Below are 15,533 nucleotides of genomic sequence, written 5' to 3'. Positions count from 1 at the left end.
CAAAGGTCAACAAGTGGTCTTGTGTATAAAATTACAAAAGGAGAAGATAACAATGCTGACACGTTTAGCATATTTTCTACAATAGAAACAAAACAGATAGATCCTGAATTGACAGAAATATATCAGTCTACTCAGAAATTTAATCCAAAATAATACCTGAACACTATTCTTTAAAAGATAAATGAAGATATGGAGATCACCTGAGATAGCAGTTGGTGATGAATGGGACAGCAGTCCACCAGGTAGTATCGTACTAAAATTTTGCGTGGCTCATGAAATTCCAATAATATTGGTTATAAAGTCATTTTGGGCATTGGAGTAAAGACAGTTTTTACAAGAAAGAATGTGACTTAAATGATTTGATCAGTTATATGGGGAATTAGTTGCCAATTTTTTTGCCAAGTTGAGCTTCATAATATAGAAGCTGATTGTAAACAGCCATCAGCAGGTTGAGTTGAGGAGGAACAGATGAGCAGTTTTGTAATTTGTACATATCCCTAGGCTGTGAAAATTGGAAATGAATCTTCAGGTCATCAGAACCAAAAAGAAACCTTAAGTTGCTTCAACAGTCTAAGAAGAAAAACTGAAAAGTCATCTGAGTAATAAATTAGAGAGTTATGACAGAAGTGATACTTCACAGTGACTGAATGACTAAAAACTGAATATTACACTTTGTTATTCATGTTAAAATCTAAATTGTACTGTACATAAAGCTTTGATTTTTGTTTGTTGTGTGTAATAAACCTATGTTCTTTTGTTTAAAAAAAAAGCATCATGTAACAATGTTCAGTGACCTAGCCACCACAGTAAACAAACTGCAAAAATAAAACTAATGATCTATCAAGCCAGGTTTCATTCGGAGATCTGACTTGTCTAGTATTACCATCAGCTGGGATCTTAGTAGTGTGGTAGGCAATTTGTACACTTGTGGTACAGCTGCTTTATTATTTTTTAATTGTTTTTAAATTATCCCAATTTTAGCAAAGCCCTCAGATATTAGAAAGGAGCACTTCGTAGAGTAAAGAGGACTGCGCTGCTGTTTTCATTTCTGGTGTCTGTGGAAGACACATAATCTAACTGGTTTTGTTCCTTCCTTTCAACTTCACAGGGGTTTAATAAAACTGAGTGATTTGCTTGGTCATTTCAAAGGGATGTTACAAGTCAACCATATTGTCATGGATCTAAAGACACACGTAGGACAAAGTTGGCAAGGATGGTTGGTCTTCCATGAAAGGCATTGATAAATGAGATGGATTTTTACAGTAAGGGTTTTGTGATCGATATTAATCTAGCCCTTAATTCAAGATATAACAACTGAATTCAAATTCCACAGAGAAAAGAATTTGACATTTTTTGGAAGTTAACATGCAGGTTACAAGCTCAACGTGTGATTGAACATGGTTAATGTTGTTGCACATTTATTTAGCTCCGTGGCTGCTGTGCATCCAATATGCTTGCTGAATATATGCATGCGGACAGTCATAACAAATTTTCATTTCATCTTTAAAAAGTAGAATTTTGTGCATCCCATATATGACGTCAGAATGAGTCCTCATAGTAGTAACACTAAACTGTATTGCAATTTTGAGCATTTTATCTCAAAAAATATGCTATTGATATGCCTGGGTCAGCACTGATGATTCTGGGGTTTAAATCATTTAAGACTAAAAATAAACAAATTGGGAGAGTACAAGAACAACTTATATACAATCTGCTGGTAGGATCATTGAACCTTTTGTTATTTCATAGTGCACATCACAAAAGGTCCATGACGAAGGCCGCATTCATGGAAAAAAATTCATAATTCACATTAAACCATCACCGGTAAAGTATTGGGACATCTGTATTTTAGGATGGTAATTTATTTTTATGTAAAGTTATTACATAAGGAGATTCATCAAACAGTATAGCAATGTGCAGAAAGGCATTTTCTCACACAAATTCCCTCTCATAGGTGCGAACGGAAACCACATCATTTAATGTAAGAGTCTAGAAAAAAATAAACAATACAATGTTAGAAAACAATTTTTTGGTGAGTCAACTGTGCAAACTTCAGTTTAAATGCAAAGTTACAAGAAGATGCATTTTCTTATGAAATCAATTTTGCCCTGTCAATTCATTTAAAGTGAGATGAACCAACAAACCTGGCCTGAAGGAGCTGCAAATAGGCAATGACAATTGCAGCATACCAGATGGATAATACTAGAAATAGATTTTTTTGTTAAATTCATTCATGCAATGTACGTGTCACATGTTATTGCCCATCCCTAATTGCCCTTGAAGTGGTAGTGATCTGCCTTCATGAAGTAGCGCAGTCCTTGAGGCGTAGGTATACCCACTGTGCTGTTAGGAAAGGAGTACTCAAAAGTTTGTTCCTGCAACAATGTAGGAGCAACAATATATTTCCAAGTTATTATGGGGGATGGCTTGAAGGTGAACTTGCAAGTGGTCATGTTCACATGCATCTGCTGCTCTTGACCTTCTTGTTTGCAGAGGTTGCACGTTTGGTGAATGTTGAAGGTGATAAATAGGGTGGCAGTTGAGTGGGCTGTTTTGTCCTGGATGGTGTAGAGATTCTTTAGTTTTTTCCCAACTGTATCCATCCAAGCAAGTGGAGAATACCATAAGACTATGAAGTGTAGGAGCAAAAGTAGGTCATTCAGCCCATTGGGTCTGCTTAACCACTCAATGAAAGGCTGGCTAATCTGATAATCTTCAACTCCACTAACGTGCCTTTTCCCCTATAACGCTTGATCCCTTTACTGATTTAAAAATCTGTCTAACTCAGTCTTGAATATACTTAATGACTCAGCCTCTACACCATCATGGTTAAGGATTTCATAGATTCACAACTCTCTCAGAAAAGAAATTCCTCGTGAAATGGACAACCCTTTCCTGAGATTATGCCCTCTGGTCCTAGATCTCCCACAGGAAGAACCAACCTTTTCACATCTATCCTGTCACGTCCTCTCCGAATCTTTCCTTAAATAAGAGAACCAGATCTGTTCACAATATTCTAGCTGTGATCTGACTAGTGCTTTATGTAGTTTTAGCAAGACCTCATGATTTTTATACTATATTCCCTTTGAAATAAAGGCTAATATTCTATTTGTCTTCTCTATTACCTGGTGAACATGTATGCTAGCTTTTGGTGATTTATGTATAAGGACGTCCAAATCCCTTTGTTCTGCAGCCTTCTGCAGACTTTCTCTATTTAAATAATATTCAGCTCCTCTCATCTTCCTGCCAAAGTGCTCTCATATTATTCCATAATACATTCCACTTGCCAGGTTTTGCCCATTCGCTTAAACTGTCTGTATCTCTCTGCAATATTTTTGTGTCAACCTCACCATTTGCTTTCCCATTTATTAACATCTCTTCAAGTATTCCGAGTAACTGTGGTTCCAGCACTGATCCCTGCAACATCCATGAGTTATAGGTTGCCATCCTGAAAATGGCCCCTTATCCTAACTCTCTTCCTTTCATTAGTTATGAAATCCTCTATCCATGCTAATATACTACATCCAATGCCATGAGCCTGTATCTTTTTAAGTGGCCTAACATTCAATAGCTTACTGAACATCTTTTGAAATCCAAGCATTATGCATTCACTGCTTCCCCTTTATCTATTCTGCTTGTTACCTCTCAAATAATTCTAATATAATTCTAGTTACATAATTCTAAGAATTCTAAAGAATGTTCCGTTACAGTCCTGACTTTTAAATGGTGGAATGGCATTGGAGGGAGTTAGCCATCACAGAACTCTCAGCCCTTGACCTACTCTTGTAGCCACAGTATATATACGTATGGACCGATTCAGTTTCTGGTTAATGGTAACCTCCAGAATGTTGGTACTGTACTGGGGAATTGATCAGTAATACAATTAAATATCTGGGAGAAAACTGGATTTTCTCATGTTGGAGAAGGATATTGTCTGGCACAGAGGCAACACAAATATTACTTGCCAATTATCAGCCCAAGACTTGATGTTGTCCAGGTCTTGTTGGATGTGAATACCAGCTGCTTCATTATCAAGGGGTGGTGAATAATGCTGAACATTGCACAATCTTTAGAAAATATCCCCATTTCTGACCTTCATAGGGCAGCACTGCAGAGCTTTGATAAAATTTTTTGTCTCCCACATGCTGCTTCTGTTGTTGAGAATGCTGTCATCCTGTGTTACAGCCTCATCAGGTTGACACTAATTTTAATTTTGTCTGATGCTACTCCTGACATGGCGTCCTACAATCTTCATCGAACCAGGATTGATCCCCTGATTTAATGATAATTATATAGAGAGGCCAGTATGCGAGGCCATGAGGTTACAGATTTTTTTTAAAACAATTCTGCCGCTGTGGATGGGCAACAATGGTTTATATATACCCAGTTTTGTGATGCAACATTTGTTTGGAGTCTATCTCATTTAGCACTGTAAGTCACAACATGATGAAGGGTATCGTCAGTGTGAAAACAAGTACTGTGCGGTGATCATTCCTCTCAATACTGTCATGGGCAGATGCATCTGCGACAATTAAATTGGTGAGGATGAGGTCAAGAGGTTTTTCCATCTTGTTGGCTCCCTCACCACCTGCTGCAGACCTAGTCGAACAGTTATGCCTTTGAGGACTCAGTCAGTCTGTTCAGTATTGGTGCTACTGAGACACTTTTGGTGGTAGACAATGAAGTCCCCGACTCAGAGTATATTTTGTGTCCTCATCATCCTCAGTGCTTGTTCCACTCATCATGGAAGAGTTCTAATTCATCAATAAAGAGTGGAGTGAGGTTGTAGGTGGACATTAGGAGACTTAATAGAGAACTCCAGACTAAGTGTTCAGTACTGCCAAAGGAATGCCCTCCTGATGCTATTCCCACTGCCCCGTGACTCCACTACCTCTGGTTGGTCTGTGGGATAGGACACGGATGGTGATCATGTTATCTTGGATATTGTCAGAATAGGTCCGAAAACAAATGAATAGCTTGCTAGGCAATTTAAGAGGGCATTTAAGACTCAACCACACTGCGTGGATCTGGAGGCACATCTAGGCTAGGCCAGACCAGGTAAAAATACAGATTTCCTTTCCTAATAGGAAACCAGTTGAACTTTTACAACAATCGATTCATGGTAATCATTTCACTAGATTTTAAATTAATGTTTTATTAATTTAATTCAAAGTTCACTATCTGCCATGGTGGGAATTGATCCAAAGCCTCATAGCATTAATTTGGGTCTCTAGATTACGAGTTCAGTGACATTACAAAGGTGCCACTGCCTCCGCTGTATATTACTTGTGCACCACGTACAAAATTGAGGAATACGGAGGCTTATTAAGGAGCACTTTAGAACATAGAATAGAAAATATAACCCATACAGTGTGGAAACAGGCCATTCGGCCCAATGAGTCCATACTGACCCTCCGAAGAGCATTCCACCCAAACCCATTCCCCTATCCCTCTAACCCTGCATTTCCCATGGCTAACAAACCTAACCTATACATTCCTGAACACTATGGGTAACATGACCGCTCAGCGGTTAGCACTGCTGCCTCACAGCACCAGGGACCCGGGTTCGATTCCAGCCTCGGGCAATTGTCTGTGTGCAGTTTGCACATTCTCCCCGTGTCTGCATGGGTTTCCTCCGGGTGCTCCGGTTTCCTCACACAGTCTAAAGATGTGCAGGGTAGGTGGATTGGCCATGCTATAGCACCCAGGGATGTTTAGGTTAGGTCGGTTAGACATGGGAAATCAGGGGTAGGATAATGGGTCTGGGTGGGATGCTCTTCGGAGGGGCGGTGTGGACTTATTGGGCCGAACGGTCTGTTTCCACACTGTAGGGATTCTATGAATCTATGAATTTAGCATGGCCAATCTGCCAAACTTGCATATCTTTGGACTGTGGGAAGAAACTGGAGCACTCGGCTGAAACCCACGCAGACATGGGGAGAAATGTGCAAACCCCACACAGATAGTCGCCCAAGGGTATGATACTCTAATTGGTTTACACCTGACCTGCAAAGCAACATTGGCTCTCCTTCTCATTCTCATTTATGGGGAGGCGGTGATATAAGAGCAATGTCACTAGACTAGTAATCCAGAACCCCAGGGTAACGTTTTGGGGACATGGGTTTGAAACCCACCGTGGTAAATGTTGAAATTTGAATTCAGTTTTTGTTTCAAAAATCTGAAGATATAACAACTGGCTAATGGTGATCATGTAACCACTGTTAATTATTGCAAAAACCCATCTGGTTCACCACTATCCTTCAGGAAAAGAAATCTGCTTTCCTTATCTGGTCTGGCTTATATGTGACTCCAGATCCGCAGCAACGTGGTAGACTCTTAACGGTCCTCTGGGCAACTGGGGAGGTCCAATAAATGGTGGCTTAGCCATCAACACCCACATCCCAAGAACAATTTTTTTTAAAGTACAGACATTCAATTTGATGAGTATAAGGTTGTATTTAGATTCAAAGTTAATTTACTGGGGAACAGAAGATGCTTTGCCTTGAAGGGTGCAATCATTCGTGAAATTCATGCCCAGCTTCACCATCTCATTGAATAAATCCCCTAATTTAAAGTAAGTCATGATTCTCAGGTGTGATAAAGAATATATAAACACAAATTTTGCTCTTTCTTCAACATACCAATATGAGCTGTTCATTCTTGATTTCTCGAGTAAGTGTTGTTTGTTTTCCATCCCATTTCTGAATCTGAATCAATTTGTCACCTTCCAATGACACAACTGTCTGCAACAAAAACATTCAACATGTTACTCTTTTGTAATTGATAGATAGAGTTTAGCTCCTCCACACTCCACAAAGGTTCTGCAAGCTCAGAGTCCAATCCACTCAAGTGGACATGCTTCTTAATCACAAACAGCTAGTCAAGACTGCAAACACACAGTTCCAGTTATGCTAGGTACAGTTGTCACCTTTGGTTTACCAAGCTTTTCCTTTAATCATAGAGTCATAGAGTCCAAGAGTTATACAGGACAAAAACAGACCCTTCGATCCAACTTGTCCATGCTGACCAGATGTCCTAAATTAATCAAGTCCCATTTGCCAGCATTTGGCCCATATCCTTCTAAACCCTTTCTATTCATGTAACCATCCAGATGCCTTTTAAATGTTGTAAGTGTACCCACCTCCATCACTTTCCTCTGGCAGATCGTTCCATACACACACACATTCTCTATGAAAATGTTGTCTCTCAGGTCCTTTTTAAATCTTTCCTCTTTCACCTTAAACCTATGCCCTTTAGTTTTGGACTCCCCTACCCTGGGAAAAAGACCTTGGCTACTCACCCTATCCATGCCCCTCATGATTTTATAAACCTCTGTGTAAGTCACCACTCAGCTTCCAATGCTCCATGGAAAAAAGCCCCAACCTATTCAGCCTCTCTCTGAAGCTCAAACTCTCAAATGCCAGCAACATCTTTGTAAATCTTTTCTGAATCCTTTCAAGTTTAACAACATCCTTCCTATAGCAGAGAGACCAGAATTGAAAACAGTACTCTAAAAGTGGCCGAACCAATGTCCTGTACAGCCATAACATGACATCCCAACTACTATAGTCAGTGCATTGACCAATGAAGACAAGCATGCCAAACGCCTTTTTCTTCACACTGTCCACCTGCGACTCCATTTTCAAGGAATTGTGCACCACCATCCCTAGGTTTCTTTGTTCGGCAACACTCCCCAGAGCCCTACCATTAATTGTATAAGTCCTGTCCTGATTTGCTTTACCAAAATGCAACTCCTCACGTATATCTAAATTATGTTCTATCTGCCACTCCTTAGCCTATTGGCCCATCTGATCAAGGTCCCATTGTACTCTTGAGATATCCTTCTTCCCTGCCCACTACATCAGCAATTTTGGTGTCATCTGCAAGCCTACTAACTATACCGACTATAAGCACAACCAACTCATTGATATAAATGACAAAAAGCAGTGGACCCAGCACTGATCCTTGCGGCACACAGATTGTCACAGGCCTTTGGTCTAAAAATAACCCCTCCACCACCACCACCCTCTGTCTCCTACCTTTAAGCCACCTTTGTATCCAATTGACTAGCTCCCCCTGGATTCCATGTGATCTAACTTTTGCTAACCAGTCAGCCATGCAGAACCTTGTCGAACGCCTTGCTGAAGTCCATTCTGTCTTCATCAATTTTCTTTGTCACTTCTTCAGAAAACTCAATTAAGTCAGTGAGACACGATTTCCCATTAATCATTATTCCAGGCTATCTTACTGGGCAGTTTCTTTCAAAAGGAAACATTCATTGTGATTTAAACTAAATCCAAAATACAACGTTGTTATTCTAACCAGCCCATTTTATTCAAGTGCTGTTATAAATATTTGGCTTTTGTGCTAAATATTCTCAGTTCAGCAAACAATAAGTAGACCTTGGATACCATACCCCATGATCAGAGTAAGCATTTTACTGCACAATATTTTGCTAAACAAAACCATGATCCACAGATCATAATACAGAATGAGGTACAAAACTGAAATATGCCATTTCTCTTTACAGGGAATGAGCTAAAATGTCAACCAGTGTGAATAACAGAAGCAAGCATTAAAAATTAGAAAGCAAGGAATAAAAGTGGAAGTCAAACAGATGTTTTTTTAAAAAAGGGAATATATCAAGGGGAAAACAATTTACAAACAATTGTCTTTTTGGTGAGAAAGGAGATCAAGAAATTTGTTGAGAAGGGAGCGAAAGGTTAATGCAAAAGGAAGCAACCATCTAGTCCATTTTCTCTTCTTGACAAATTCCTTTTCTTTTTAAATAGTGGCTATGTTAGAAGTTATTAAAAAATTTCAAGAATTTTCAACTTTGTTTTAAAAAGACTCAACAATTTTCAACCCCTAAATATTTTTAAGCTCTTAAATACTAAAATGAGTTCAGCCTCTAGTTTAAAGTATTTATGCTGAAAGAATTCAGTCTATATCACTCATTTAGACGGTATGTACCATTTACAATATCATTTCTGGACCATCAAAGTCAAATATTTTAGGAATAAAAATAGACTGAAATAAGGAAATATCTCACCTGGCAGATGAAATTCCTTTGTTACTGACAAGTGTGAATGATACATGTGTGAAAGGTAAAGTCACCATAGTCTTACCAGACTACTGGGCTGTTCCTTCATGAGAAAGTGTGACGACTGGTGGTGGTTTAACATGAAGGTTGCCATGCCTCAGGGGAGGGGAAAGGTTGAGAAGAGTGCTTCATGACAAACTCAGCCAGTTGCAGTAAGTGAATCCATACTATTGGCATCATTCTGCATCACAAAACATCCATCCAGTGAACTGAGTTAAACCAACCGCACATGTGAAAGAGATAGATATTGAAAAGTTTAACATATCTTTGGAGATGAATTAACTATCCATCAAACTGCCTAACTAATTAGTTAACCATCTAATGTCCCTCAGGAAATTAAATATGAGGAAGAAAAAAATCAAGAGTAGGTTTCATGATTGTTAACACCTGCTGAAAATTATCATTTGCCATATGTACCTTTGCTGTCAGCTGTGGTATATGTACTGTCAAATGTACAGCAGATGCTAGGTTCTAAGCTGTTTGATCCAGGCAATATTTTTCTCCCTGTGACAGTTTAACAAAGTCAGATAACTGAATGGTTCAATTAATATCTATTCTGTTGAAATTCAAGTATTGTACCTGTATCATAGTATTTTGTAACAATATTCAAAAGATCATCTCACGGTGACATTCCTATCGTACCAATTATCCAACAATAGCTTGCATTGAAAGAACACCTTCGACAGACTAAACATGTCATGGAATTTCATGAGAAAACTCAGCAATAAGAAGAAGATGACCAAAAATTTGGTCAAATAAGTAGGCTTTAAAGAGCGCTACAAATTAAGGATAGAAGCAACAGTGGAAGGGTACTCTTGTGGCACAGTGATAGTGTTCCTACTTCTGAGCCAGGAGGTCTAGGTCCAAATCCCACCTGCTCCTTGGGTGCGTAATTATATGTTGATTAGGAAAATATCTAAAAGCAGAGGTAGATTATTTTAGGGAAAAAATTCCAAAGCATATGGCCTGCAGGGCTGACTAAAGGGGAATCAATGAAAATTGAGGATGTGAAAATCCAGGATCCCCTTTTATTATTCAATCATTACCAAAATATTCAAGCCCTCACTCCAAATGTCCAACTTTTAGTTGGACTCTAGACATATAATTTTTGAATATTTAATGCAATTTATTAATTAGTTTAGCAAACTAATAAATTTTTGAAAAATTCACTTTCATTACACTGATGTGACAGTTTCATTGACTAGGGTCTGGATTTTGCAGTCACTGGCAAAGCTTTGGTGCTCCAATTATACTCTAGAATAGGACACTCCAATTTTATGATGGTAGAGGCAACAGCTCAATTTTTTCTCACTCAAGGGCTGATTAGAAAATTTCAGAAAGACAAGTTTGCCTCAACATTAAAATGAATTTCAACATAAAAATGAAACATAACTTGCTTGTGCAAAAATAGTGTCAAAGTAATAAAATTATTAAAAAATGAATATTAATAAAAATGATGATTAAAAACTAAGTGGCACTACTCACAAATGAAACTTTTTTGTCTTTTTACTTTAAAAAGCAAAGGTGGAAAAGGACAGACTAGGGCCCAAGGTCTGATCATCACGGAAGAGAAAGAGGAAGGGGCTCTGAACTTAGACTTAAATAACATCGACTTTACATTCACCTCACATACCAAGCTTAAATAAGACCAGTTATAAGGCCATAAAAGCAGTGGTGGCTGTAGTGCACTACAAAAGTAAGCTAAGGGGTAGGTCAGTAGAGATTGTAACACCTGACTGGGGTAGCACACTGAAAATCAAGCCCCGCTATTTTGGAGTTGTCACAAAAGTTAAAGATTTTTAGAAGCTACACAAAATCCCCCAAATTTGATTTTTAGATCCAGGTTGATAGAAAGCACAGACCAGGTGCTGTACTTAACTGGAATTAATATTTATTACAAACAAATAGACTCTAGCTACATGTAAACAATTATGAACAACAAGCATATAACACCAGTTAAAATTCTAATCTCCTTATAAACTCCCTTACACATACATGCACACACGAACAGGAAAAGAAGTGTTTTACGGGTGGAGAGAAAAACTGGTAAAGCAGTTTAGTACACCCTATTCAAGGATCTGCTGCATTGGTTCTTCTATTGACCAGAATGTCATAAGTCCACCTTTTCCAGATACTTTCACTGGTTTGCAGAAGGCACAAGGGTGACTGGTTCACTCTTATAAAAGGACTCTGACTCATTAATTATAAGTCACAGCCTACAGAACCTGCTGAAGGAAAAATAAACTAGCTTTCCTCAGTCTTAAATGCCTTTCACTGCAGAGAACTCTGATAGTGATCACATGGCTTCTCATTATCTTGTTCACAGCCCAGACTATTCACCTACATGCGAACCAATCACATCACTGTTGACAGGCAGTATACCTTTTTCACTGATAATTGGTCACTAATCCACAGACCAATCAGCTACTTGTTGCTGGCTGAATCCAAACATCCTTGGCTCCAGTTCATCTACAAAGCGCACTTCAGCTACTGCTTGAACAGGCATCTGTGTAAATGACACTTAAAATCAGTGCCAGGTTACTTGCTTTCAAAACCTGCAGTAATCCTTCAGCAATCCTTTGTTTTTACAATAATTTTTTTTCACATTTCAGATGGCAATCAAAAATATAGATAAGTAAAATGGTACAATATTTACAAAATACTGTGGCAAGCATTTAAGAAGATATTTTCAATTGCACAGAGTATATACACTCCAACAAGAAAAATTCCCAAGTGAGAATTCACCATCCATGGTGAACTAAAATCATTTAATATGGTATCAAAGTTAATGAAAAGGCATATAAATTGTGCAACCATGGTTGGCAGGCCAGAAGATTGCACAGAATATAAAAACAGCAAAGACTGACTGAAAGATTAAGAGGGTTGGAAAAATTAGATGAGAGCCAACCAGCTACAAATATAAAAAGATAGTTTTTCTAATGCATAATGGTTGTATAGAAAGTAAGCTTGCGGAATTAAGAATACAGCATGACAGAAGATACTTTGCATATGTTTTCACTACACAGGACATAAGCAGCATTCCAAAAATCGCTGTAAATTAGAAAAAGAAACAGAGTGCAGATCTCAAGAAAATTTCAATCTTTACTGAGCAAATTATTAGAACAGCGAGCTGACAAGTCCCTATGTCCTGATGGACTTCATCTCAAGGTCTTAAAGGACATGGGAAATGAGACAGTTGGTGAATTTGTTTTAATTTTCTAAAATTTTCTAACTTCAGGGAAGGTACCATAAGATAGCAAAATAGCAAAGGTAACTCCTTTACTCAAAAGCGGAGGAAGACAAAAAATAGAAAATTACAGATTAATTAGCTTAACATCTCTCATTGGGAAGATGTTGGAAACTATAACTAAAGATGTTATAGCAGGGCATTTACAAAAAATTCAAGGTAATTACACAGGTCAACTTGGTGTTGTGAAAGGAAAGTTTTAATTTTTAACAAATTTATTGAAGTTCTTTGAAGAATTAACATGTAGTGTTCATAAAGGGGAATGGGCTGTTCTGTAATTGGATTTCAAGAAGGAATTTGTTGAAGTTCCACATCAAAGGTCACTGCAGAAAATAAAGGCACATGGTGTATTTGCATGAATAGAAGATTGACTAGCTAATGGAAAATAGACAGTAGTCATAAATGGGTCATTTTCTGGTTGGCAAGATGTCATGAGCTGGATGCCATAGGGATTGGTGCTGGGGGCTCAACTGTTTACAATTTATATAAGTGACATGGATGAAAGGACCAAAGAGATGGTAGCTTAAATTTGCTGATGACATAAGAATGAGTAGGAAAATAAGTTGTAAAGAGGACATAAAGAAACTACAAAGGGACATAAAGATGTAATGTGAGTGGTCAAATGTTTGGCAAATAGAGTATAATGTGGAAAAATGTGAACTTGACCATTTCAAGGAGGAATAAAAAAGGTATGTTGTCTAAATGGTGAGAGATTGCAGAGCTCTGAGATGTACAGAGATCTGGGTGTCTTTGTGCATGATGCACTAACGTTTGTTTGCAGGTTCAGCAAGTAATTATTAAAATAGAACAAATTGTTTATTGTGAAGCGTATTGAATACAAAAGTAAGGACATTATGCTTCAGTTACACTGGGTACGGGTGAGACAACATCTGGATTACTGTGTTCAATATTGGTCTCCTTATGTAAGAAGAAATATAAATGCACTGAAAGTAGTTCAGGAACGGTTTATCAGACTGATTCCTGGTATGGATGGGTTGTCTCATGAGGAAAGGTTGGACAGGCTAAGCTTACGTCTGAAGATGAGAAAGGCAAGAGACAACTTGATTGAAACTAATAAGATCCTGAGATATTTTCAGGGTGGACTTGGAAAGAACATTTCCTCTCAGAGGTCAATTGAGAACTAGAAGTGACTGTTTAAAAGTAAGGGCTCATCCATTTCAGACAGAGATGAAGGGATTCTTTAATTCTCACAGAAGGTTGTTAAGTCTTTGAAACTCTTCCTCGGAAGGCCTTGGAATCAGAGTCTTTGAATAATTTAAAGGGAGAGGTAGATAAGTTCTTAATAAGCAACAGGGTAGAAAGCTATTGACAGTAAGCTGGGATGTGCAGTGACCAGATCAGCCAAAATCGTACTGAATTGGAGAGCAGCCTGGAAGGACCAAGAGCTATCTTTGTTCCTAACTTCTATGTTGATGACTGCAGCCTGTGATTGGACAAGCAGCTCTTCAGTATATTTCACTTACCTGATCTTCCATGTGTCTTGGACAAAGTCTGGAAGGTTGTACACAAAGCCTCTGCTTGTTCATAGAATCATTGAATACTTACGGTGAGAAAGAGGCCATTCGACCCAGCAAGTCTGTACTGACCCTCTAAATAGCATCCCAGCCAGACCCCCACCCTATAATCCCACATTTCCCATTGCTAACCACCCAGCCTGCACATCCCTGGACACTATGGGGCAATATAGTATAGCCAATCCACCTAACGTGCACATCTTTGGACTGTAGGACAAAACAAAAGTATCCAGAGGATACCCACAAAGACACGGGGAGAATGTGCAAACTCCACGCAGACAGTCACCTGAGACTGGAATCGAACCCAAGACCCTAGGTCTATGAGGCAGAAGTGCTAAAAAAAGAAAAAAGCCACTGTGCTGTGTAGGACTTGCGCTAGAAAACCAATTGATAAAACATGTTACTAGAGCCAAGTCGAACATACAATTAACAGAGTGAAGCATTACAAGCCTATACCTCTTAATGCAACCTCCTCAGTTTCACTGGGTGTCTCTTCATATTCGCTCAACTAAAAGCCAATTACTGCCCTCCACAAGTATTCAAACCTGATTGATATTCAATTAATATTCACAATTAATCTCATAGACTGAGCCCACAAAGATCCTCAGAAAAGTAAGTAGGAAGGATGTAAATGTGAAGGTGCTGTGGGAAGGCCTTGAGAATAAGGAGTGGACCAAGGTGCCCCTTCAGAAGGCTGACCAGAAAGGGGAGGGGAAAAAGTATCTGATGGTGGCATTCTGCTCAGCTGGCAGAAATGGCAGCTTATGATCCTTTGGCTGCAGATGCTGGTGGGTGGTAAGTGAGGATCGGGTTCATTAGTGTGCGAGGGAAGAGAAGAGGTGAGGCAATAGTGAGGGATATGGGTCAAACACAGCTGAGGGAACGGTCAACCATGTTGGCAGGGAATTTTTCTGAATTTCATGTTTGGGGTCTTGGTAACTATCTTATTCCAATACCCTTTAGTTTATTCTTTTCACCCCAAGTGAAAAGATTTTTTAAAAATATATAACATTATCTATCTTTATCAAAACTTTTCATACTTTTAGAAAACTTCATTAGATCACCCCTTAGCCTTACCTTTTAAAGAAAAAATGATCCAGGTTGTACATTTTATCCTTACAGTTCTGCAAGCACACAAATCTTTTCTACATCCCAACTGCTGCCTCCATAAACAATTTATAAATATGGAGACCAGAACTCCAACCGGTTCTCTAACTGTGTTCTAATCAAGGCCTGATACCCTGATATGAGTTTAGCATAACTTATTTACTTGTCAATTCTTTTCCTCAAGAAAGAAACCCTAGTGCTTGGTTTCTTTTTGTTATGAAAGTTATATTCTGATTAAATTTTGTGACAATTTGTGCTTTGCTAATTCTGTCAATGTAATCTTCCAAGCATGGAACTGGATATTAATCCACCTTTATGACAAAGTTAATTTTGCAATAATTGAAACATATTCATTTTTGGTCATCTGATTTTGGCACCATCACAATAAATGTGTTCCAGCTGTTACGATTATTTAATAAGGGTCCATTATGAACTTGATCTCTTGCCTCACTTGATCCAACTTGTCTGGTTTGAGTATTTAAGTTTGTTTTGTGGATGACACATCACCCACACTCTGTATAATCAAACATGTTCTCCCTGG

The 15,533-nt window shown here is 38.5% G+C and overlaps 1 protein-coding gene across 3 annotated transcripts in view; it reads right to left on the bottom strand.

The window, feature by feature from the left end:
- Positions 1–1,888: 1,888 nt before the first annotated feature.
- Positions 1,889–15,533, bottom strand: part of LOC109931200 (fatty acid-binding protein, brain-like) — a 137,871-nt gene continuing 124,226 nt past the window's right edge. For all 3 annotated transcript variants that reach the window (XM_048613174.1, XM_048613173.1, XM_020530529.2), the window contains 2 exons: positions 6,642–6,743; positions 1,889–1,989 (listed from right to left, as the gene is read on the bottom strand). In XM_048613174.1, the coding sequence (XP_048469131.1) occupies positions 1,933–1,989; positions 6,642–6,743 (159 nt within the window). In that variant the 3' untranslated portion in view covers positions 1,889–1,932. The remainder of the gene's footprint in view (positions 1,990–6,641; positions 6,744–15,533) is intronic.

The sequence above is a fragment of the Rhincodon typus genome, chromosome 27, assembly GCF_021869965.1.
Source record: "Rhincodon typus isolate 14 chromosome 27, sRhiTyp1.1, whole genome shotgun sequence".
Taxonomy (NCBI): Eukaryota; Metazoa; Chordata; class Chondrichthyes; order Orectolobiformes; family Rhincodontidae; genus Rhincodon; species Rhincodon typus.
Note: the sequence above shows the minus strand (reverse complement) of the source record. Positions and strands in the feature narration are given on the sequence as shown.